Source organism: Malus sylvestris, chromosome 8, assembly GCF_916048215.2.
Source record: "Malus sylvestris chromosome 8, drMalSylv7.2, whole genome shotgun sequence".
Classification (NCBI taxonomy): domain Eukaryota; kingdom Viridiplantae; phylum Streptophyta; class Magnoliopsida; order Rosales; family Rosaceae; genus Malus; species Malus sylvestris.
The window spans coordinates 945,413-969,695 of record NC_062267.1 but is presented as its reverse complement, the minus strand read 5'-3'; the positions used below and the strand labels follow the sequence as shown (position 1 = coordinate 969,695).

General features: G+C 35.6%; 2 protein-coding genes, 2 long non-coding RNA genes and 3 other non-coding genes across 8 annotated transcripts; 4 read left to right on the top strand and 3 right to left on the bottom strand.

Moving 5' to 3' along the window:
* Positions 1-1,993: 1,993 nt before the first annotated feature.
* On the bottom strand, positions 1,994-5,336 carry LOC126633385 (uncharacterized). Its single transcript, XM_050303969.1, has 13 exons — positions 5,100-5,336; positions 4,739-4,829; positions 4,460-4,652; positions 4,257-4,347; positions 4,062-4,097; positions 3,831-3,929; positions 3,575-3,705; positions 3,429-3,477; positions 3,256-3,345; positions 3,124-3,177; positions 2,719-2,784; positions 2,437-2,534; positions 1,994-2,354 (listed from the first exon to the last, which is right to left on the bottom strand). The coding sequence occupies exons 1-13, from the start codon at positions 5,286-5,288 to the stop codon at positions 2,288-2,290; spliced, it is 1,254 nt and encodes a 417-aa protein (XP_050159926.1). The 5' UTR covers positions 5,289-5,336; the 3' UTR covers positions 1,994-2,287.
* A 2,024-nt stretch (positions 5,337-7,360) lies between these two features.
* On the top strand, positions 7,361-10,364 carry LOC126632604 (uncharacterized). The gene is made up of 2 exons (XR_007626777.1): positions 7,361-9,972; positions 10,164-10,364. It is a non-coding gene; the product is annotated as an uncharacterized LOC126632604 (long non-coding RNA).
* On the top strand, positions 7,555-7,644 carry LOC126633647 (small nucleolar RNA Z161/Z228). Its single transcript, XR_007627126.1, has one exon. It is a non-coding gene; the product is annotated as a small nucleolar RNA Z161/Z228 (small nucleolar RNA).
* Positions 7,841-7,929, top strand: LOC126633648 (small nucleolar RNA Z162). Its single transcript, XR_007627127.1, has one exon. It is a non-coding gene; the product is annotated as a small nucleolar RNA Z162 (small nucleolar RNA).
* Positions 10,365-14,046: 3,682 nt separating the features above from the next.
* On the top strand, positions 14,047-18,165 carry LOC126632603 (protein PSK SIMULATOR 2-like). 2 transcript variants are annotated; one of them, XM_050303031.1, is made up of 13 exons: positions 14,047-14,382; positions 14,491-14,787; positions 15,148-15,473; positions 15,569-15,661; positions 15,748-15,841; positions 15,923-16,016; positions 16,147-16,244; positions 16,414-16,483; positions 16,723-16,826; positions 16,921-17,037; positions 17,168-17,244; positions 17,391-17,435; positions 17,530-18,165. In XM_050303031.1, exons 2-13 carry the CDS (start codon positions 14,536-14,538, stop codon positions 18,026-18,028), a joined length of 1,869 nt encoding a protein of 622 aa, XP_050158988.1. In that variant the 5' UTR covers positions 14,047-14,382; positions 14,491-14,535; the 3' UTR covers positions 18,029-18,165. The 2 variants fall into 2 exon arrangements, with proteins under 2 accessions (XP_050158988.1, XP_050158989.1); XM_050303032.1 differs by lacking the exon at positions 14,047-14,382 and having other exon boundaries at positions 14,640-14,787; positions 15,128-15,473.
* Positions 18,166-18,939: 774 nt separating this feature from the next.
* LOC126633646 (small nucleolar RNA Z279/snoR105/snoR108) lies at positions 18,940-19,047 on the bottom strand. Its single transcript, XR_007627125.1, has one exon. It is a non-coding gene; the product is annotated as a small nucleolar RNA Z279/snoR105/snoR108 (small nucleolar RNA).
* Positions 19,048-20,511: 1,464 nt separating this feature from the next.
* On the bottom strand, positions 20,512-22,473 carry LOC126633203 (uncharacterized). The gene is made up of 2 exons (XR_007626981.1): positions 21,876-22,473; positions 20,512-20,560 (listed from the first exon to the last, which is right to left on the bottom strand). It is a non-coding gene; the product is annotated as an uncharacterized LOC126633203 (long non-coding RNA).
* Positions 22,474-24,283: the final 1,810 nt, after the last annotated feature.

Below are 24,283 nucleotides of genomic sequence, written 5' to 3'. Positions count from 1 at the left end.
CGACCATGCAGGACGGCCCAAATGTATTTTAACATATGTTAGTGTACATATATATTTTTAAAAATATGTAAATATTTAATGCTAATGTGCTGGAAAGGACCTCATTTTAATTTTTCGGACTGGGCCACTAAAAACTCGAGGCCCTTTATTGATGTACATGCATTATGTTGTTAAACAGTATGATCCGTCATATAAGATGGTTTTATTTAAAACATTTAAGGGAATGTAGTCAATTTGGATTTTAGATGATTTTAATGGACTTTCTAAGGATTTCTTTTTTGACTCATGCAACATAAATTTTTTTCTCAGTGCACAATCTAAAAAAGATATAAGCATATGTATATTGATATGAAAATATAAACCAATCAAATATGTCTTTTCTTTCCCTTTCTCATTTGAATTGTGATTTCTTTACGATAAATAATTTTAACTAATCAAAACAAGTAGTGCTTCTTAAATCAAATGTCTCAAAATTAACCCTTTTTCGCTAACAATTGATTAGTTCATGATGTGTTATTCAGTCTAAGTACAGTTACCAATATAAATAGGCTTTGGAAGATGCTTGCACCCTTACACTAACATGATTACACGAAAAAGAACATAAAGCTTGAATTGGCAATAAGATTCTTAGTAGTAATTTCCAAGAGTTCAATTAACATGGTAAAAAATTAACACATTCAGATAGAACGCATAATCATTACAAGAACTGCTAGTAGCTATTAACACTTCTCATCAAAGCATTACAAGAAATACTATTACACAGTCCAAAATAAAGGAAATAAAAAATTCAAAAAATATTGTAAAATTCAAAAAATTCAAGTTTGCAACTGGGACGGTGACAGATGAACATGAAAAGAAATCAGGTTGGTAGGTTCTATGTTTGAAAGAAAATGGAGAGTGAGAAAGAAAGTTCAAGTTGCATAATGGAGAGAGAGAGAGAGAAAGAGCGAGGGGGTTGAAAAGAAATCCTAAGGGTGGAGGTAGGATTTTGTTATGTTTATAATCCCTTATCGAATCCTACAAAATCTCTTATTAAAAGAAATCCTTCAAAATCTATGAATTTTTGAATACCTATAGATTTGCATGGACTCTATAAAAATCCTTTAAAATCTCAGTTGACTACGTCAAGATTCTAAAGTCTTTTAAAATCCTTTAATTGACTACCCCTGTATTTGAATGAATTCTTTAAAAATCTTTTAAAATCCTAGTTGACTACACCATGATTCTAAAGTCTTTTAAAATCCTTTAAAATTCTCATTTGACTACACCTCTAAATTTAAATGTCTAGTTGAGTAGTGTATAGCGCATTGTACAAAAAAAAAACACTCGAAATTTTAGTATCTTTTTGTCTTTTTGTATTTCTTTTGAGAATTTAATAATTATCGTATACTAGCGAGGGTACACTAATGCACCATTGCACCCATGCGCTTCAGTGCTACCAATTTCTCTATTTTGTTGTGTGATCAGAGAAACTGCTCAGACGGCTCAATCATTGTCCTCCATAATCCACATGGAAAAAGGATTCTCGCCGGATTCTTTTTCACGATCGTGATCGTTCATCATACATCGTGTGGTCAGAAATCATTTCAAATTTTAAAATTTAAAATTAAATATAAATAGTACCTAACAAAAACTGATCTCACGATGTACAATGAACGATCACGATTGCAGAATTCCTAGGATCTCTAGAAAAATGATTCAGCGAGGATCCTTTTCTATCCATATGTGATCTTTTCGCAAGATATACATTGACAATCCGACAAATGATTATAATTTTTTTACATTGATTAAAATAATTGTGGAGTCTGAAAATCCATGTGCTGGGATCCAAATCCAACAATTTCAATTACATCCCCGATTCAGATCTTTAGTCAATTTCCATGTGCCGTGCACGTAACTAAGATGCATGAAATTTTCTAAAATCTAACACTGGAAAAAGTAGGCAATTATAAAAGTTCAGGCGAGTAATCAGCTAAAATTAAAGCTCAGGAAAAACTGGTAAATCGGCGAATACCTCATTTCCAATATACCCGTCTCAGATCCTGACAAAATATTTTAGTATTTTGAAGCATTTGGACTCTTACTAGATCTTGATCTGAGACGGCAAAGATTACCAGATTAGAGTAATCATCGCTCCATTTCTCAGTTACTAACACAAGTGACTATTTTCCCATCCAAGCTCATGCCCAAGAACCAAAAGAGTTCAAAGCGATTACAAAAATTTACATGATTCGATTGGTAACGGAGACGATGATACTGAACATTAACCGCGGCGATCTATGACACCCTAGTGCTGCGGTGGAGGCTCGTTGCAGTGCTTCTTTAAGTCCACAGCCTCGTCTGTCAAATAGTCGCTGAAAAGTGATCCCCGTCAGTGATATTGTTCAGATGCAAAAGTGGTGAATGAGTGTGATAAGAATTTACAAAGGAACTCACCAAATTCGCTCGGCCATATGAGGTAATTCCCATCTAGGGCTCCAAGGAAATTCCGTTAGAGGAAGTGACTTGATCGGCACACCTTGGTGGTTGAAATGCTACATCATTACGAGAATATAACCCCGTCAATCAAGAGTTTCATTTCAACTAGAAAACATGTATATGAAGACAATAATCGAAACAAACTGCACGTGTGCAGCAGATATTCGTGATGAACTAGCCATATATATGGTTTAGTTTTGCTGTAATCATTAATGCATAGATTCGGATAATTATCCTTGCCTGTGAACTTTGAAGCGTCAAAGAAGGCCTTTGCTTTGGAAACTGAGTTGAAACCGAAACATGAACCTATACAAAACAAAACGATCAGAAGCTTGGTCGCTTGAAAGGGGAAGATTAACTAGAGTGTAGTACCCAACTGTAGACATAAAACAACTGAAATAGAACAAAAGTACCACCAGATAATGCGCAATAACAAAATAGAATGTAAAACTCTTGCTATTGACAGCAATAAACGACACGGAATCCACGTGAATTACTGCTAGATTAGTCAAAAAGCTTATAAGAAAGGTAGAAACAAAATATTATAGATCAAATGAGTTCTTAATTCTTAATCAATGACCCAGCACATGCTTTAGCTTAAAGGAATATTCCATACAAAGATGATACAGTGATGACCATATATACCAGGAACGTGAAAACTCCAGAAGCGGCAAGGAACGTTGCCTTTCTGCATAAGACCTGCCCAATTAGATATGAACAATTAGTCTTAATGTTTCAAGAACTTCGCACAGAGAAATACATGCCTAGGATGCCTACCGAATCAGCTTCCACTGGTCTTCCAAACTGAACGGCTAATGCCTCGATAAAGCGCCTTCTAACATCAACCAAGGAGACTGCCTCCAAAACCTTAGTAACAAGACAATATATTCTTACAAATATGAAATATTTTGTACGTGAAAGTGCAAAATATAAACTCAAATGCAGCTGACCTGTTTCTCAAGGGATTCTTCAAGATGGGGAAGATATTCAGCCATGCACCTTTCAAGAGTAAGAAAGAAAAAAAAAACCCATAACGAACCAATAATAGTAGAGTATAAAGGACTAAGAATTTATAATTCAGAGGACTTAGACATACATTCCATTCAACCATGGAGGAAGTTTGACTTCATCAATGGAAAATAGAGTCTTCAACTCTGAGGTAGACACTAGTTTCAAGCGAGGAGCTGATGGAGTGGAAACATATTTTTTCTCAACAGGATATACAATCTGCACAGCCCAAAATACACATCATTGAATATGATGTCCTGGAAGAAAATTAAAAAATGGGGGAAAAAGAATTAAAACTGGGGGGGGGGGGGGTGGGGGAAGACAGAGGGAAAGAGAATCTCAACCTGCAAGTATATCTTCTGTTGATGTCTCCAGGGGTACACAGGCACCATCTTATTTATGTTCATGTCCAATAGAGGAACTGCAAATTTGACCTCCTCTGGCTACACTAAAATTCAGAGGCATAAGGACCACATTTATAATCAGAAGCTACACAGCCAAGTTCTATTCAACACTGATCTTTCATTAGAGCCAATAACAAAAGTTGAACATGTTTTTTACCCAATCATAAATACCTTGTCAACTCCGGAACTCATCTGCATCTCAATGCCCTGAAGCAAAGTGTAAGGATTTAATAGCTAAGAAATATTTCATTACATTAGATATTCATGAAAATGTTCCTCCTAGTTCATCCCTCACACGCAAACAGACGTCTAGTAATATACAAAGAGTTTTATTTTTGAATTTCTCATGGTTGTTTGAAATATTACCTCTCGAGCAACAATTGTGCTAATTTCAAACTTCAACCTGTCGTCATCAACTTCTGCAACACGCTTCTTCTGGTAGGACATGTATTGATCCCTTTAAAATAGAACAACAGTATTTCATTGAAAATTATGAGACTGGTTAGCTACACTATTCCCAAAAGAAATACAAAACTCCAAAGAAAATGTACAATCGAAAAATCCATCACCTCAGTTCATGAATGAGAAGCATAAGCTGTGTCGGGTCTCTGCTGTTCCAATCACTCAAACACTTCATGTGAAACTTTGAGTCCCCTTCTCCTTCATCGCGCGATACAAGAAACTGCGGAAATTTCTCATCATCCGGTCCGAATATAACATCGGGTGCAGAGAACGGAGACTCCGAATCAAATACAACATCCCCTACAACAAATCAAAACCCCCCACATTCTTAGCAATCGAAAACAATCAGTACTACATGAAACTACCTATTACAACAATCCACTCACATTTGATAACGTCTAGACAGTAGGAAATGACTAAGGTGAACCGGTCGAGAAATCCCGGGTAGTACTTGCTGCCAGACCACTTGTTCTCAATCTGCAAAGCAAAATTGATCATGTAAAATGTCCTAAAGAAATCTTTTGACAAAACCCTAGAGTGTACAGCAGCTCAGAGAAATCGGCAGATCATGCAACAAATGAAAACCCACGAACCCTAGATTGTTTTGGATTCCAAGAAAATGCCTCAGTAAACTATTACCGTCGGGGATGAATGAAATGAAATGAAATTTTGGAGTTAAATTTTCTCCGCAATTTGTTTTTGCAAAATTGGAAATGAAGCGGAGACGTTGGGTTTGGGAGGCATTACCTTGACGACGAGAGGGAAGTGAGTAAGGAGGTAGTTGAGCTGGGCGGCGACGAGCGGCGGAACACTCTCCGACGACATGGTGGTCGCAGAGCGATGAGACTGAGAATTGGATTTTGTGGAAGTGAAATCCATCACCTGAACTGAATCATAGAGAAGGGGAGAGCTAAACGGCGCCGTACAGTGCAGCATTATTAACCCGGAGGCTGCCCTCCCACTTCCGTGGCCTCCATGCCTTCCACTTTACGTGATCACGATTCACGATTAAGTCACGTCAATATTTTATATTACTATTTATTTTTATCTTATTATCTCTATAAAAAGATAATATAAAATATGGACGTGGCTTAACAGTGATCACACAAAACAAGAAGGCAGAAAGTGTGAGGGCAGAGAATCTGCCTCCTATTAACTCGTGCCTTTGGCCCAAGAAATCGTCATGTAAGACCATCTCCAACCGATCTATCCAAAGGATCATAGAGCTAAAAATTGTTTGAAATAACACAAAAACCATCTCTAATCGAGGGCTAGGCCAAAGGACTTGTGGGCTTCATTGGGCCCAAACCCCCAAATCAGGCTAGCGGGCTGGCCATTTCCAACCAGCCCTCAAGCGCCATAATATCAAGCTTGACATTTTGCTAGCCCTACAGCTCAACCCATTTTAATGCCAACAACTACCTAGCATCAACATGACGCCAGCTAGCAATGGCTAGTTAACATCATGCTGTTGGCAGATTACGGTTGGAATTTGATTTTTTTTTTTTTTTTTGGACAAAGTTAAAAAAACAAATCTAATTTTTTGTTCCTATAAATACCTACACCATTGAAAGCTGAAGATAAAAAGTGCCACGTACATAAAAATCCTATCTAAATTTTGCACAACCAATTACATCTAGACACATGGCACTCGAAATCCTATCCGAAAAATTATTTAAATTACATAAAGATAAGAAATCTGGAAAGTTACTCACTTTAGCGACACATGTCACTATAAATCCTATCTTAAAAATTATTGAGATTACATAAAGATAAGAAATCTGAAGATTTACTCACGTTAACAACACATGTTACTCGAAATCCTATCCAAAAAGTTTTTGAGATTATATAAAGATAAGAAATCTGGAGGCTTATTCATTTGGTGACAACTGGTACTCAAAATATGTCCGAAAATATTATTTTAATATGGTAGTTTAATTTAATTAAAATAATAAATTATGTTTGGCCTATGGCCCTTTGGCCCTCTCGGTTGGAGATGATTTTTTGTCAAATGATTATGTTTGGCCTATAGCCTTTTGGCTCCCCTCGTTGAAGATGGTATAAAATATAGTCTAGCATCGTTCATTAAAATATAATTTTTTGCAAGGTTATAAGGCTAAAGGGAGTCATTTGACCCTCATTCAGTTAGAGATGGCCTAAGTGGGCTTCATCTAGCCGTTGGTTTTATGAGCTTGGTCAAATGTTATGTATAATTTTTTAATTTTTTTAATTCAAAAATGGTCTTTAAAATTAGCATAAGTCTCATTTTGGTCTCTAAAATTTAAAGTTGATGGAAGTGGTCCTGAAATTTCCCACCGTCAATCATTTTAGTTCTTTTGTGATAAATCTTCGTTAAATTAAAGGTATTTTTGTCAAATCAACTCCTTTTAAATTGGTGGTTTCTTCATTTAGAGAAAATATTTCACATAATAACCAAAATAATTGACAGTGGCAATCTAAGGGACCACATATATCAATTTTAAATCTCAGAGATCAAAGTGAGGAGTTATGACAATCTTAGATACCATTTAAGCTAAAAACCCCTTCTTTATATATACAAGTGTCATTTGGGTGAATAGAAAATAAAATTATCAGGGAAAATCGAACTTAGAATCTCAAGTGCCTAATACATACTCTTAAATTGAGCTACAATTCTTTTGTGCAATGTGCCACTTAATATTACAATTTAGTGATATTCATTTTCACTTGTAAGTGAAATGCCTTATATTTGATTCTCACTATAGACGAATTTGAACTACATTATTACTAGCTCATTACAAAGTTAAGGCTATTATCTCTTATTATTGTAAACAATATCGTTTGTTCAGATAAAATAAAAAAGTTCATTGACATCTACCTAAGCATTAAAAGACACTAATGAGTGGTTGAAATTTATTCAAATAAGATTTAATTAAATCTCAATCACTCATTTGTGTGCGGCCGAGAATCATGCCACATTATAATCCTATACTAAACCAGCCCAGTAAGGACAGAATTGCGAGTCCAGATCCAAAAAAAGGGCAAAACCGGCAAGGCGAAAGTATGAAAACCCTAATAAAGTCTCAGTCTCCGTCCTTTAAATCGTCTCGCCGCGGCCTCCGCTTCTCCAACCGAAAACTCCAGAGCCTCTCTCCCCTTCTTCCCCATTCTGTCTTTTCTTTTCTTTTTTCTCTTTAATTAGTATTTGTGGAAAATTAGTAGGAAATCAGGTGATGAATTTGGATTAATCATCTCACGACGGTCGTCTGAGACTCGGTGTCGAAGCTGAAACGATCCTTTGCTTCTGATGGTTTCTAAACCTGTAATTTTTTTTTCTTCTAATTTTTGTATGAATTCGTCTTACATTTTCGCTTTGATTTCGTTGAGAAATTAAAATTAATTACTTTAACCCGCCATTGCTTTTGCTTGTGAAGTTAATATTTAGATTAATGTACTTTTAAACTATGAAATCTTTGAGTTTTTATTTATTTATTATTTTTGTACATTGAAGAGGCACGATGAGGAGTAATTATAGTAGTGGTATGAGGTTCATATATCGATGACTAATAATTTTAGTCCTTTTCATTCTGAGTGCCTTTATCCTTCTTATTTTTTATTTTTTTTAAATGAATTGCGGGAAATTTTAATTTCTTGGTCAAGAACCCTAATGTAGCTTCTTCGCAAGAAACATATGATTGTAAATTGTAATCGAAGATGATTCATCTCCAGTTTAAGATCAATGAGCCTAGAGTCGAGTTTACATATAATTATGCTCATCTTGTTTCTGTAAAAAGTACTTCTATTCTTAAGTGTTTTGTTGCTGTAAGTGTTAAAAATCGATTTGATATTATTTTTACATGAAAGTATTTGAAAGCCATTTTTATAACTATGGAAATATTTTTAAGAGAAATTTTATTTGGACCAGTTATCTTATCTTGGATTAGAAATGGTTGGTTTAGTGGGTGAGAAATGTTTGGTTTGGTGATTTCAAATTGGAAGTGTTGGCTTGGTTTGTGCAAGAAGGGGATGGGGGGTTTTATATAAAAATGTTAGTGAAGAGATTGCATTTAGTTTAGTTGGAATCTCTCTTCATCATGCATGAGAAGAATTATTAAAGGTTTAAGGTAATGACAGTCAATAATAAGCTATATGAACCATGCAGAAGAAATTTTCTAACTTCTCAATACTATTTGACTCCTCAATACTATTTGAATGACAGATTGAAGGTAATAACAACCAGTAATAAGTTAATCTATCTTCATCATGTATGACATTTATTATTGGAAATTCTAACTCCTCAATACTCTTTGAGTTCTCCAGTTTATTTTGTGGATCTTGAATGGTTGTTTATTTTGTTTCTTTGTTTGAAATAGGAGAGAAATGTTTGGTTTAGTAATTTTAAATTGGAAGCCTTAGCCAAAAGGTTGGCTCTATGCAAGAAGTAGAGGGATGGAGGGCTTTATATAAGAATGTTAGTGAAGATGTTGCATTTAGTTTAGTTGGGTTTGTGGAAGAACTAAATTAAAAGCAACCTCTTCACTAACGTTCTTATATAAAGCCTTCTAAGCCTCCCATCCCTCCACTTATCGCACAAAACCAAACATTTGGCCAACGCTTCTAATTTGAAATCATTAAACCAACCATTTCTCTCCCATTTCAAAGAAAGGAAAAAAAAAACAATTCTCTACAAAGAGTTCATTCACGATCCTTAAAATAGACTAGGGAACTCAAAGAGTATCGAGTAGTTAGAATTTCCAATAATAAAGTATCAAGTAGTTAGAATTTCCAATAATAAATCTGGCATGCATGATGAAGAAAGATTCCAACTAAACTTATTACTGGCTGTCATTACCTTAAATTTGTCATTAGTATTGAGGAGTTAGAACATTTATTCTGCACAGGTCATATAACTTATTACTGGTTGTCATTACCTCAAACCTTTAATAATTCTCTCATGCATGATTCAAACCTTTAATAATTCTCTCATGCATGATTAAAAGAGATTCCAACTAATCTAAAAGCATCTTCATCACTAAAATTCTTAGATAAATCCTCATCCCTCCACTTCTTGAACAAAATCAACCCTTTAGCCAACGCTTCCAATTTGAAATCACTAAACCAACCATTTCTCTCATATCTCAAAGAAGGAAAAAAAAAAAAAAACCAAAGATCCACAAAATAGACTACGGAACAAGTATTGAGGAGAATTTCCAAGATCCACAAAATAGACTACGGAACGAGTATTGAGGAGAATTTCCGTACCCCCTATACTATATATGCTATGAAATAATGGTATATATGCTATGAAATAATGGTTTGTATTATTTACTTTGTATGCTTCATTAGAATTTATACGTGCTATGATACAACGGTTTGTAAGTTGAACACTTTCTTGTAATGCTTCTTATATTCTACGTATAATGTTTAGATAATGAGGTATGTATTGATTATTATATATGCTTTGTAATTTGGATTTGGATATTTTCCCCTGGGCATGAGGGTTAGAAGAAGTACAGTGGTGGAGAATGATCTGTCATCTCTTTTGTAGCAATCCATGTCTCCGCAGCAAGCCTTCTTCCCACGTATCTATATGACTTTGATTTGAAAGCCCTGATCAAACTACTATTCCTCCTATCAAAGTGTAAGACACCTCTCATTTAATATCACTATTTGTGCAAATACTTTACGATTAAGAAGCCACTGTCCTTACAAATTGTGCATTCTCGATGTCTCTCAATATCTCTTTTAATTCGAAAATTCAGGATTTGAATTCATGTCCTTTCATTGAGTCCTCCTACAATGCATTGACTTATCCTAAAGATTTCATTTCAGTTAGAATTTGATTATTCACCATGTACGAGGATCCCCGTTAAGTATCCCCGACCCCTCAAAGACAACTCGGCAGTGGAGGGATCTTCAAGAGTACATAAATGTGATGTACAATGGTTAGTGAATGTGTATTTCAAGCTCTCTGTTAAGTATTTTAATGTTTAGTTCTAGAGTGATCGAAATGACAACAAAATATTCTTCTGAGTTCTGATACAAGTAAGCTTGCTGGGAACCTTGTTGCATGAAAAGCCTTAGCGGCCCTTAATTATAATTTTAGTGGATAAAACAAATTCCTGCAATATAAGGAAAAAGCTTCCATGTCAGTGTCTATTTAGAAGAGATAGCTAGCAAGCTGACTTGTTAGTTTTAATAATTTATGCAAGTAGCCAACTCCTAGATAATGGTTCAAACCAAGGTATAAAATATTGATGATATCAGAAATATCGGTAATCCAAAAACACGGAAATTTCGATGGAAATATCGGGATATTATCGATATCAATAAAAATTGAATAAAAACCACAGAAATTGTAAGAAAAACTTGGAAATTTTTATTGAAACTTTGCATGATGTTTATTTAGTCAATTATCTATTAGTTTATCACAAAAAATTGGAAGGAAATGCATTGCATGATAGATATAACTAATTTAAGTTGATTATATAGCGAGCTGGCAAACATTGTGAGTGTAGAAAATATGTAATAATTAATGAAAGAAGTTTAAACACACCATAATCATTTATATATAATGAATTAGTACAATATTTTACACTTTATACATTGCATGGTAAGATACATGAGTGACTTAGCAAGGTCTAAAATATCGATGATATCGGAAATATCGGTAGCCCAAAAAAATATTTGTAGTCCAAAAACACGGAAATTTCGATGGAAATATAGGGATATTATGGATATTTTAGACCATGGTTCAAACAAACATATATGCTAAAAACCTACGCTTAAATTATAAATGAGGGCTAACAAGGGTTTGTAGCAAGCTGACCAGTTGATGAAATCGAGAGAATATTTTACTATTATTAGGGTAAGTTTTGTCGGAAATAATGGAGGAGTGCACTGGTGTGTTAGTTTTGGAGTTATGAGGCGTATAGATAAAAACACCAATGTTTATTTTCTTTTATTTTCTCATTCTTATTTATTTAAGGGTAAAATTGGAAGGAAGTTGGATAAAACTTGTTAGTTTGGTGTAAAGATAAGATAACGAGATCCAAATAAAATTTTCCAATTTTTAATATTTTTTACAAAACATAATTAAAAAGGGTTCACTTATTATTGTAAAAATAATTTCAAACAAGCTTGAGAGAGAGAGAGAGAGAGGAAAAAAAGAAGATGAAATGTAACAAACTTGACTAGAAGATACTACACCATATAGAGAGAGAGAGAGAGGAAAAAAAAAAGATGAAATGTAACAAACTTGACTAGAAGGTACTACACTAGAGAGAGAGAGGGAAAAAAAAAGAGATGAAATGGAACAAACTTGACTAGAAGATACTACACTAGAGAGAGAGAGGGAAAAAAAAAGAAATGTAACAAACTTGACTAGAAGATACTAACTAGATAGAGAGAGAGAGAGAGAGAGAGAGAGAGAGAGAGAGAGAGAGAGAGAGAAAAGATGAAATGTAACAAACTTGACTAGAAGATACTACACTGGTGGTCGATGAAGCTGTTGATGGGCTTGGCCTGATGTGGTTGACCCAGTTGGGCTCATAGGGTCCAAATATCTAACTTGTTTGCCGTTTGACGAATGATAATAATACTTGTCAAATCTCAACGGTCTGGATCTAAAGATGTTCCTAAAGCTTCATTACGGTTTGTTTGTTTTTATGTTTTTTGGGTTGGAAGAACCGTTAGCTTTAATCGTTTGACAAATGTTTTTAGTCTTGTAGATTTGCTTAGACCATCTCTAATGGGAGATGCCAAAACGTAACTTGACGTGCATTCGAATCATAAGAGCTAGTAATCAATGATATTCTCATATTGATGACGTTATTGTTGCGTTAATAAAAAAAGCAGTACCAAATAAACCTCTAGAAAGATCAGAAGTTGTCCGAGTTGCTATCTATTCATGGTGAGTAGGATGCCCCATGGGTCGAGGACTCTAGATTCTAGAACGAAGCTCAACCTCATAATGACAAATATACATGGAGAACCAATCAAATTGCGAGAAATGTCGATAACCCAGTTGTTTAAAGTTAAAATACATCATGGAATCGAGGATTATGGAGATTCGTAAATTGTGTCTGTTTATCATACATTATGTGGTCATAAATCATTTTAATTTTATTTAAAATTGAACACAAACAATATCTGATGAAAACGGATCGCATAATGTACGATTAACGAACACGATTCACAGATCCTCACAAAGAGGATCCGGAAAAGATCCTGTTGGATGGAGAAGTAAACTCAACGTAAGTAATAGTTCGATACAACGTGGCCAAAAACAAGAAGCCGAAAGGAACATGTCGAAATCGTGGTTCAAACTTCAAGCTTGGAAACCGACTTGTTGTCCAATGTTGCCACAAGCATCTTAAAAAAATCTTTTCCTCTGCCCGAATGTTTCATGCACTTGGAGTAATTAAATCCTTGTTAATCATCAAATCGTTGACAAATCAAAGATTGACTTGAACACCACAGTGGTTCTGGTTCAAGAAATTCTCATATTTCATATATTTGTTTTAACAACCCAACGTTTTTACAGTAAAGACATCCACACAACATAATTCAAAAGTTTCAATGTGTGATTTTTTTAAACTATCTCGATACTCATCTGGTGTGGTTCATTGCACAAGGTGAGATAGTCGGCAGTGTTGCTTGACTTTATTATTATTCACATGAGATTGCATACAGGGGAGGATGTACTTTGGAGTCGAGGTGGTTTTTGGAACCATTCAAAGTTTGGGAAATGTAGATATGAAGACTATCTGAGGACTTTTTGAATGTTTGGTATGTGTACATTTTTCTGCCACCAAGTGTTTAATGTAATGTCTACTAAGTATATCTTGATGGGTTATGTCGACAATACTCAACAAATTTTCTCGATATCACTCATCAGATTGCTTCGATATGTGTTGATATATGATGATATGTGCGCAACGTAGTTTGGCTAACAATAACAAGCCCACCAAGTATTCCATGAAATGCCTCAGTAAATAAACTGATTTTTTTTTTTGCACACTTCGAGTCCTGTTTCTATCTCAAAAACTTGAACGTTTAACACTGGAACCTCCAAAGTTCAAATCATGGATCCGTCACTGACTACATAGAGTTACGTAGAACCAAAATACAAGAAATCATTGTTTTTGTGAGAAATGTCTTCCCAGTTATGTGTTCTTCCACCTCTACACGAGTTTTTATGACATTTTCAAGTCTAATTTTTTTCGATTTTGACACATTTACTTGACACTATTGAGGGAAGTAAGGAATTGGAGAACATGAAACCAATTCCTTTTCCAACTATGAATTTCCTTTCTTTCTAATATCCCTTCATTGATTAAAAAAAAAAAATACAATCATAAGGTAAAAAAGGTAAATGATGAATTAAAATCCTCTCTAAATCTTGTAGTCTAAAACCGACGATAAAAAAAATCAAACCACTTATTTTAAATCTTACGACTCCCAATAACCCATAACATGAAACTACCTTACTTAAACAAAAAAATAATTGCTTTTGCTCTCTCTCTTTTGAACAGTCCAGATATTTCGATCCGTCGCTTTGAGTTGCGAGATTAGGACAGGATCTGAATTGGTAAACGAAAAAGATGGCAATGACACGTCAGGCAAAACAAAGAGGAAAAAGAGGCAGACAAAGTAGGCGGGGACTTTGACATTTCCGTATTATTTTTCCCTCCACCACCCAATCACGCATTCATTCATTCGTAATATCAAATTTTAAAATTCAAATTTTCGTGATATCAACTGCTAATCCACATTTCATATCCAAAGATTTCCCAAAATTCAAATCCAATTCTCGCAATTTCATACCAGTCAAGATATTCCCCATTTTCCCACGAGATTTCCGGTTTTCCTAATCACGCGTTTAGTCCCGTAGAAAATTCTCACCATTTTGTTTTGCAGTCAAACATATAAACTCTAGAATTTCTACTCTCTTTCCTTTTCAACTCTCTGCATTTGTTTTCTTGATTGATAAACGGTGTTTGGTTGCTGAGAAAATTACTGGGTTCTCAAGGATCATCTCTGCAAATAGGTATGTTGGTTGGTTGGTTCATGTTTTTATTTGTGTATGTGTTCGGTTGCCGAGAAAAAGTAAGAAGGAAATCAGAGGTTGTGAACCGAGTTTTGTTTGCTTATGCAGGTGTAATTGGAAAGCTCTTGTGGATTTTTTGAATTGGGGCAAACGATGGGTGGGGTGTGCTCGGGCGGGGTGTCTGGTGAGGAAAATCCCGATCACGGCGGAGGGAAAAGTGCTGGATTTTCCGGGAAACTCAAGTCGGTGAGGAGCATCGGCAAGAACAAGGAGAATTCTAGTCCTTCGTTTTCCGAAGGAATTGCTCCGCGGAAAACACCGAACAGGTTTGATTCCGGCGAGCTGCAGTCTTCAGTTTCCCGCGAATTGAAGCCCTCAACTCCGGCTAGGACTGCTACTAGCAAGGTATCGATTGCTTTAGTTTTGTACTGGAATGGTTTAGGGAAATACTAGTCGATGTATTTTTTGTTTTGAACTTGGAAAATGTTGGAAGCACTTCTGCTAGAAGTGATTTTGGTATAATCATGTCGAGATTTTTATTAAGAACCCAAGTACTTCCCGGAAAAACACTTGGAAGTACTTTCTCAATGCTTCTCCATAAGCCGCTTCTTACGACCCATGTATGCTTTTAAGTTTTGATGTCAAATGTAGTGATAAGAGCTGTTGTTTGTCAGATAACACTTTTAGCCACTTCAGTAGAAGCACTCTTGAAAAAACTCTTATATTTGTGGCATTATTGCTTTAGTGTTGTGTTTTCTATGGTAGGTTACCCCGAAGAACTCGTTCATAGGAAAGGCTGGCATTGTTGGCCTGGAGAGGGCAGTAGATGTTTTGGATACGCTCGGCAGTAGCATGTCGAATTTGACTGTCAATAGCGGATTTCTTACTGGCGGGGTGTCTAGAGGCAGTAGGATCTCAATATTGTCGTTTGAAGTAGCTAATACAATCACCAAAGGTGCAAACTTTTTGCAATCTCTATCAGACGAAAACGTCCAGTTTCTAAAGAAAGATGTTCTACATTCGGAAGCTGTACAAAACTTAGTTTCTAAAGATATGAAGGAGTTGCTACGCATTGCCGCTTCTGACAAAAGGTGGTTGTTGTGTAGAGAATAGGTTGAATTTAGTTGAAGCTATTCGTTGCCTTTCGTTATCTTACCATTTTTTTTTTTTGCATGCTCGCCTGCAGGGAAGAGCTTGATGTTTTCGCACGTGAGGTGATAAGGTTTGGAGACTTGTGTAAAGACCCACAATGGCATAGCCTGGGTCGATACTTCGCAAGGTGGGTTGATTTGTGAGAATTATGCTGCTGCGATTATATTGATGAATTTCCGCTATTTTAATATCTTCTGTGAATTTGAATTTCAGACTAGATTCAGATGATGATTTAGGGTACGAACAACTACGATCAGAGGTAGACATGACGATGCAGGAATTGACCACTCTTGCTCAGCATACTTCTGTAAGTTGGAGATTCATAATAACCAACAATTTGTGTATATTGAAGTCAACTTGAAGAGACTAATTTTATCTACATTTGTAGGAATTATACCATGAGTTAAATGCACTGGACAGATTTGAACAAGATTACCGGAGCAAGGTAGAGGAAGCAAAAACCTTGCATCTCCCTCCAAGAGGTTCGTCGATTTTTGTTTTTGGTTTGCTTTCTGTTTTGGGGTTTCAGCGAGTGCCATCCTTGAGTATCTGAATAGTCTAGTTTATAACATCGAAAGACATTTATGGATGCTTTTTTCTTTTTATTTTCAGGAGAGACTCTGATGATGTTGTTAAGTGATGTAAAACAACAAAGAAAGCTTGTAAGAAGCTTGAAAAAGAAATCTCTTTGGTCTAAAAATTTGGATCAGGTACCATCGTGAAACACTTTTCAAATTGCATAATTCTTTCCTACCATTTGCTAACATTATTCAAAACAATGCACAGCGATAGTTCATTATTTGCCTTCAACGGGGCACAATAGGATTTCATTAGTATTCATCTTCCCTTATTGCTATCACATTGTATTTTTCTTTGCAGATTGTCGAGAAACTTGTTGATGTTGTTACTTATACACATCAAGCAATCTTGGAAGCATTTGGACATAATGGTAGGAGCAGTCTCTCACTCCGAGAGCAAAAATTGATAACTGTATACATATGCCTTAGTGGATGTCGAGGAATTGTTCATAAGAGCTTTCTTCATCATGACTCAAACATAATGAACAACTTGAGCTTGCGTTATCACTTAGTCGATTACAAACTTACTTACGATATAGCTGGCAGTTTCAGTTTCCGCACTCTCTATAATGTGCTTTTTTAATCTTGTACATTATGATTTCTATTACAGGTCTGACTTTGGTTAGTGCAGACAAGAGCAAAGATCCTCAAAGACTAGGGGTGGCTGGCCTTGCGCTACACTACGCTAACATGATCAACCAAATTGATAACATTGTAAGCTTAATTCTCCGTTTCTGTATATTGTGTCTCATATACTCGGTATACATTTGCAAAATAATATGTACTCATGAATGATTAATCCTAATAGGCGTCCCGACCAACCTCCCTCCCACCAAACACACGGGACACATTATATCAAGGTTTACCAATTACAGTCAAACAAGCTTTACGATCCCGATTGCAGACTCTTGATGCCAAGGAAGAGGTATCACAATGCATTTAACACACATTTGCCCATTGTTTTATATTGTAGATTCCTCATTAGATTTTGGTTTTCTCCTTGGAGCTTCAGCATTCCAATCGTCTTCTCCTTTTTTTATGTTGCGTTTCTGCAGCGCTCTGTTCCTCAGGTCAAGGAAGAAATGGAAAAGACTCTCCATTGGCTTGTTCCAGTTTCCACAAATACGACCAAGTATGTTCTGTAGCATGCTAATCGAAAGTTGCTGTCAAAGCTTTGCCCGTGTTTGTTTTCATTCTTTTGAATCAAACTCCGCAAAGAAATTTATTATGCATTGTCGTTACTGTCTTACTTCCACTAATCTCTGCAATTTGTGGCAGAGCACATCAAGGCTTCGGGTGGGTTGGAGAATGGGCAAATTCTGGGTCAGTCAAGGCCCCCCTCTCTCACTCTCTCGATATTTTCTAACCTCAATTGAAGCGATTAAGTTCAACTCTGACCGTGTTTTCTGTTTTACAGTCCTGAGTTTGGTAAGAACGGATCCTCACAGGTTAACCTGATCCGCCTCCAGACGCTATATCACGCAGACAAGCAGAAGACGGATCTCTACATCCTCGAACTAGTCGCATGGCTTCACCATCTGATCAACCTTGTTAGACAAGGAGATCATGGCGTGAAGCCTTTGCATACGCGGTCTCCAACTCGTAAAGGGTTGGATATTCACTCCAACATGCAGCAGTTTCTAACCAAGTCCTACAACACCAAGTCCCAAAAAGTCCAACTTTCGGAAGAAGACCGGAACCTGTTAGACGAGGTGATCGGGAGAATGAAAAGGGTTCCCGGGATCAGTAAGAGTCAGGAGTTTTCGATTGCCGAGAGGAAAAGAAGAGGAGTTTGGGGTTTGAGCAAGAGCACAGGGAGTTCCCCTTCAAGGGAGCTGGGTTCAAGGTGTAAAAAATTGCTTAAGCGAAAGAGTAATGCTTTGGATGTCATCGACGGCTTAGATTCAATATATTGAGAGTCTTCAGTTTCAAATTTTCAATCAAATTTTTTTATAAATATTTATATTTCTCTGTATATAATCTTCAGATGATTAGGGTTATTGTATATATGTACCACCTATATATTTATACAGAAATGGAGTTATTTTATGTAGCTCATGAGAGTGACTTATGTACGGAAAAATTAATGTGATACTGAAATACGATTATGTGTTAATTAATATATAAGTAGTTTGTACTCATGGACTTCCTTTAAGTGTTGGAAGTGTTGGTCGATCAGTTAGGATCTAAAATGATAAGAGCTCGATTAGAAGTGCTGTTAAAATGATTAAAAGCGTTTTGGTTAATTTGTTTTTGAAAATAATTCTTAGTAAAATAGTAATTGAATTTGGAAAAAATGCTTTATTGCTTTGTGCAAATTACATAACTAGTGTTTCTTGCAGAAAGTATTTAAATGGTTTTAGAAACAAAAAACATTTTTTCTAAACGTTTTCAGTCATTTTAGTAGTCTAAACAAGCCCTAAAACACCTTTGGGTTTGTTTGAGGTGGCCTCTATAAGGATTAGAGGATAACCAAAAGTGCTTTTATCTATGTTTAACAAAAAATAAAACAACTTATTTAGAATTTTACCTAATCCTTTTACATGTTCATATTAAAGCTTGAAGGCACTAGTTATAGAAATGGAATAATTATTTGCGAACAATTATAAAATGGACTTCCTAAAAAATAATTTTAATAATCATTTCGTTTTTAATTTTATGAACAATTTTTATTGGTGTTACTCTTTTTTATAATTGTTTTTCTTTTTGGAAAAAATGTAACTTAAACACATTGAACAGATCGCTAAAATTATAAATACAAATTTGTTAAATAAGTTTCGCGACTGAATTTTGGTGTTTGGGGGCGTTTTAGAAATAGAAAAGAATAGGGATCAGATGGTAAAAGAGGAGAGTGCCCAATTGTCGTAACAGGCTTTGGGGCAGACACCCATCTCTCGCATTTTAATTTGCGAATTATGACCACTCATCACATCCCGTTTCTGCCTGAAGGATCATGCCTATTACGGTCGTTGTCCCGCCCTTTTATCCACGCCGCTTCAACCAATATTATATTCCATCGTCGATGTGGGATTGGCTTCGTCCGCTTTCCCGCTCTTTGATAGTTCATCTTCCACAGCCAGGTTTCTTCATAGGCTCAAACTCTGTAGCTTCATCTTCACGTAGAGGATCAAACTTGTAATTAAAGAAACAGATTTTAATTTCATTGATGAATAATTACCAAAATTGATTTGTCTTAGCTTTAGAGATGGTTTAGCGGTACACGACTAATCAATATTAATACGGCTTCTAACTTAACCACTTGTGCATGGTGTGAGGTTTTATACAAAGACTTTGATGCAAGTAGAATTGGTTTCAATGTAAGGAGATTTAACTTCAAGAGTCTTCCGATGTGAGGCATGCTAACGTGGCACCACATGAAGACGTTTATTCATAGTGAAGTGCTTCGAATAGGATCCAATCCCATCTCGACAGTAAAAATCCGTCATGACTCAAGTCACTTGTCGGATGTTTGATTTCATAAGGTTAATTTTCAATGTGAGACATGCTTCAAGATGGTTCAAACTTTATTGATTAATTACAAAGTTTTGTTTGGACCTGTTTAAGTGTTCATGATATGGGCCCAAACACAAATCCTCTTAAGTTGGAATCACAAATATGATGTTTACAAGTAGCCAATTATCATATGTTGGCTACTCAAGTATAAGTAGGATTCCTACATAAAATTCTTTGTATTCAAATTACAGAGCTTTGTATTTATGATCAAAACTAATCATATTATGAATCACTCTTTAAATATCACCTCTGCAAAAAAAATATATTAATACTAAGGTCATTTAGAGATGATTGAGCAAATACATAGACAATTATGTGGAGCAAAAAATAATCAAGAAAAATATGGAGGCAACATGTGGATTCTAGGGTTAAAAGGATAAAATTACCCTCAAGATACACCGGAACTCCTACGCGCGAGTAGTGGACAATCATTCCTTAATCAAGTCAAAAGTGCCCAAAATAGGTATTTATTCAAAACATATTTCATCCATCCTCATCAAATCTTCTCCACAAGGTAACCTCCAAAACATTCATTTCAAATTATATTAATTAGCTAATTAATCTATTAATTTGCTAATTAACTACAAATTACACCCAAACAAAGGGCTGGTCACCATCTCTCCAAAGGGAGTCAGCCATGCCTTATATATATTATCCAATTTTCTCTAAAAACCTAAGTTCTATACTCTTACTAAATTCTCTAAATTCTCCAAACACTTTTCCAAAATTCTAACTTTGACATCGGAGGTTCTTCGGCCAAAACCCCCCCCCATTCATCGTGGGCATGTGAGACTCTTGGCCTTGACCTAAGGCATTGTTTGTTTTGTAGGTGCAATTTTGTCCAAGAACAAGAAGAAAGAAATTTACATCCACAAGTTCGTAATGCTTTTATCAATTTCATTCATCTGTTTTATATAGTTCGATGATTAAACAACCTTTGTTTTAATCGATTATTTGCAGAAACGATATTTATAGAGTGATTTATAAGATAAACTGTTATGATCAATAAACACGAAGTTCTATGAATCGTCAACAAACAGTTTTGAATAGAAACTTATGCAATGACTTTGATGCAAATAGTGTTTCAATGCAAAGATATTTAACTTCAAGAGTCTTTCGATGTGAGACATGCTAACGTGGGACCACATGAAGATATTTATTCATAGTGAAGTGCTTTGAATAGGATCTGATCCCATCTTGACAATAAAAATCCGTCATGACTCAAGTCACTTGTCGGATATTTGATTTCATAAGGTTAATTTTCAACGTGAGACATGCTTCAAGATGGTCCAAACTTTATTGATTAATTACGAAGTTTTGTTTGGACCTGTTTAAGAGTTCATGATATGGGCCCAAACACAAATCCTCTTAAGTTAGAATCACAAATATGATGTTTACAAGTAGCCAATTATCATATGTTGGCTACTCAAGTATAAGTAGGATTCCTACATAAAAAATTTTGTATTCGAATTATTGAGCTTTGTGTTTATGATCAAAACTGATCATATTTATGAATCACTCTGTAAAGATCACCTATGCAAAAAATAAATTAATACTAAGGTCGTTCAGAGACGATCGAGCAAATACATAGATATGTCTGCAGAGCCAAAAATAAAATAAAAAAATATGGAGGCGACATGTGGATTATAGGGTTAAAAAGACAAAATTATCCTCAAGGAACACCGGAACTCCTATGCGTGAGTAATGGACAATCATTCCTCAATTAAGTTAAAAGTGCCCAAAATAGGTATTTATTCAAAACTTATTTCATCCATCCTCATCAAATCTTCTTCACAAGATAACTCCCAAAACATTCCTTTCAAATTATATTAATTAGCTAATTAATTGATTTATTACCTAATTAATCTATTAATTGGCTAATTAACTACAAATTACACCAAAAAATGCCACAAAGGGCCGATCACCATCTCTCCAAAGGGGACTGGCCATGCCCTATATATACTACCCTATTTTCTCTATAAACCTAAGTTCTACACTCTTGCTAAATTCTCTAAATTCTCCAAACATTTTTCCCTCAAAATTCTAACTTTGGCATCGGAGATTATTCGGCCAAAGCCCACCCCCCAATTCATCGTGGACGCGTGAGACTCTTGGCCTTGACCTAAGGTGTTGTTTGTTTTATAGGTGCAATTTTGTCCAAGAATAAGGAGGAAGAAATTTGCATCCACAAGTTCGTAATGTTTTATCAATTCCATTCATCTGTTTTATATAATTCGATGATTAAACAACCTTTGTTTTAATCGATTATTTGCAGAAACGATATTTATAGAGTGATTTATAAGATAAACTCTTTTGATCAATAAACATGAATTGGCAACATACAATTTTGAATAGAAACTCATACTCATCATTTGATTCTTCAATCGATCGAGCATTTTCAAATCAATTTATATTGGGACATGAAGTCAATTGAAATGAAGCAAAGTACTTCACATGAGCCTTGAGTGCTTCACTTCGCTGAATCGCTGCCACCCATCATTGTACTCATCATTTAATTCTTCAATTAAATTTCTAACATGCAACGCTGCACCGCCCAAATTTCATCTGCGCCGCGAATACGGGGCGCATCGTCCGCACTTAGATCTCTGCTCTTCCCTGCTTAACGCTAAAGAGACAACAAATTAAGATTAAAAAAAGCAGGACTGCAGAACTGCACACGTACTCAAAGGGAACAAAATTCGGAGAGCGTTAACCTGGTTTAAATTGTTTTGTGTTGTAATTTAGTAAACCGAGATACATGTTGGATCTCCTCACGTGGGCGTGGCTTCCGTCTGAGTCACTGCCACCCTTTCTCGGCTACCTCGACACTGTCCCTTCCACGAACATGCAAGCATTCTTATTTACGTTGCTTTTGATGGGTACCTGGTTTATATACGTTGAATCTTTACCATATTATGCGACAGTACCAGAACATTATACTATACAATGAACTGCACAAACTTATACTTAAGAAACCAGTTGGTGGTTTTGTCACGGCTGTCTATTTTTTTTGGCAGTTAAAAGAACTCACAGAAGCATTTTAGGGCTTGTTTGGTACTCTACTTGAATCCAACTTTTTTAACTAAAAAACAATTGTTAAGTTTTAGGTCTTAAAAAATTTGTTTGGTAGGACTATTTTAAAAAACTGAACTCAAGACTAACTCAAAAATATAATCTATTATCTAAAAACATAAAATGTGAGTTTTTAGGTTTTTTAAGCTTAAACTTACTCATTTCTTTTCTTCAATCATCTTTTACTTTATTTCCTCATCTCTCATCTTTCTCCCTATCATGCGACCCCCTATTTTTAGATTTTTTTGTTTAGTTTAAGTCGTAAGATTTAAAAATTTTAAATCGCAAATCAATCAATTTTTTGAATCTTAAAGAAAATTGTTTTCAAGAAACGTTCTTAAAAAATGTTTTGAGAAATGATAAAAAATTTCAAATATGATACCAAATAGACCCTTAGTCTCTTCCTAATCATTATTATGTAATTTACCAGTATTAGAAATCGAATACAGAGCTTTAAACATAAAATTACGTCTGCATCCAAACAGCCAGCTGGGCATAAGTTTATAAGCAGTCACATTCAGCATTTTCTGATGTGTCATTTTCGTCTTATCCTACGAACCTTGAAACACGAACTTGGTCTTATCCTTATTGGAACTCTTGTCTCCTATGGATGAACCTTAATAATACCCGTCACATTCGCTGATGGGATCACAGAGTTCCTAAATCCAACGTGGCCGGTTGGCATTGGTGGCCTTACTACTCTAATACCACCGTTCCTTCCGCACGGCGGTAACCCACGTGCCAAGTCGGCCGCCCGTCGTTTACACCGCTTTTGTGTTTCCGCTGCGGTGGGCCATCCCAGATGTGCTTCCCTGTCCGGCGGTTGCCTCTCAACAAACCGCGTCAATAATTAATGGAAAGGAGCTTAGGATCATTTCTTTCTAATCCATCAAATCAAAAAATTCGTGTCATTGAAATTTGATTCAACGGTTATAAATAGAGACACACTTTAAAAGTTATAATAACTTCAGTCGTGGATCAAATGTCAACGGCATAGATCCCCTAATTTGATGGATTAGGAGAAAGAGATCTAAAGAAGATGCCTTTCCATAATTAATACTAGCAAACGCCACACAGTCTATGTGTGTGAAATAAAAAAAAAAAATTCTCAAATATTGTTTTAAAAGAAAAAATCCGGCAAGAGTTATGCAGGCATTAGATTAAAAAAAAAATGTAAAAAGTGTTGGTAATTATGGAGAAAGAGTGTGTTTGGAGGATAATGATAAGGTGACATTGTTGTGAGGTTTAAAAAAAGGCAAATGTTGTTTGTTTGAAATTACTTTAATGCCCCCATTTTTTTTCTTTTCTCACATTTTTTTTTCAATTATGTATTAAGGGCCGTTTGTTTGACCGGATTAGGGAGGACTGGACTGGACTGGACTAGACTGTAGTCCCTTGTTTGGTCTACACCAGGATTAGGTTTAATGAGCTTAGGTCGGACTCGCTCGGATTAACCACCTCGCTACGAGTTCTTAACGAGGATCCCCAATTTCGGCCGGATTCGTAAGCCCTCTTCTGATAGAGAGAAAATCGCGAGAGAGTCAGTCGTCCAAGACTCAACGTCGCTCGTCTTGCTTGTCGCACAT

Bases quoted from the DNA above. Each gene is read 5' to 3' on its own strand.
- LOC126633385 (XM_050303969.1), bottom strand. From the start codon at position 5,288: ATGCTGCACTGTACGGCGCCGTTTAGCTCTCCCCTTCTCTATGATTCA. The intron at 4,830-5,099 runs GTAATGCCTCCC...TTTGCTTTGCAG, and splicing joins ACTTCCCTCTCGTCGTCAAG to ATTGAGAACAAGTGGTCTGG. The intron at 3,478-3,574 runs GTATGTCTAAGT...TACTCTTGAAAG, and splicing joins CCTCCATGGTTGAATGGAAT to GTGCATGGCTGAATATCTTC.
- LOC126632603 (XM_050303031.1), top strand. From the start codon at position 14,536: ATGGGTGGGGTGTGCTCGGGCGGGGTGTCTGGTGAGGAAAATCCCGAT. The intron at 16,827-16,920 runs GTAAGCTTAATT...TAATCCTAATAG, and splicing joins TCAACCAAATTGATAACATT to GCGTCCCGACCAACCTCCCT. The intron at 17,038-17,167 runs GTATCACAATGC...GCGTTTCTGCAG, and splicing joins CTCTTGATGCCAAGGAAGAG to CGCTCTGTTCCTCAGGTCAA.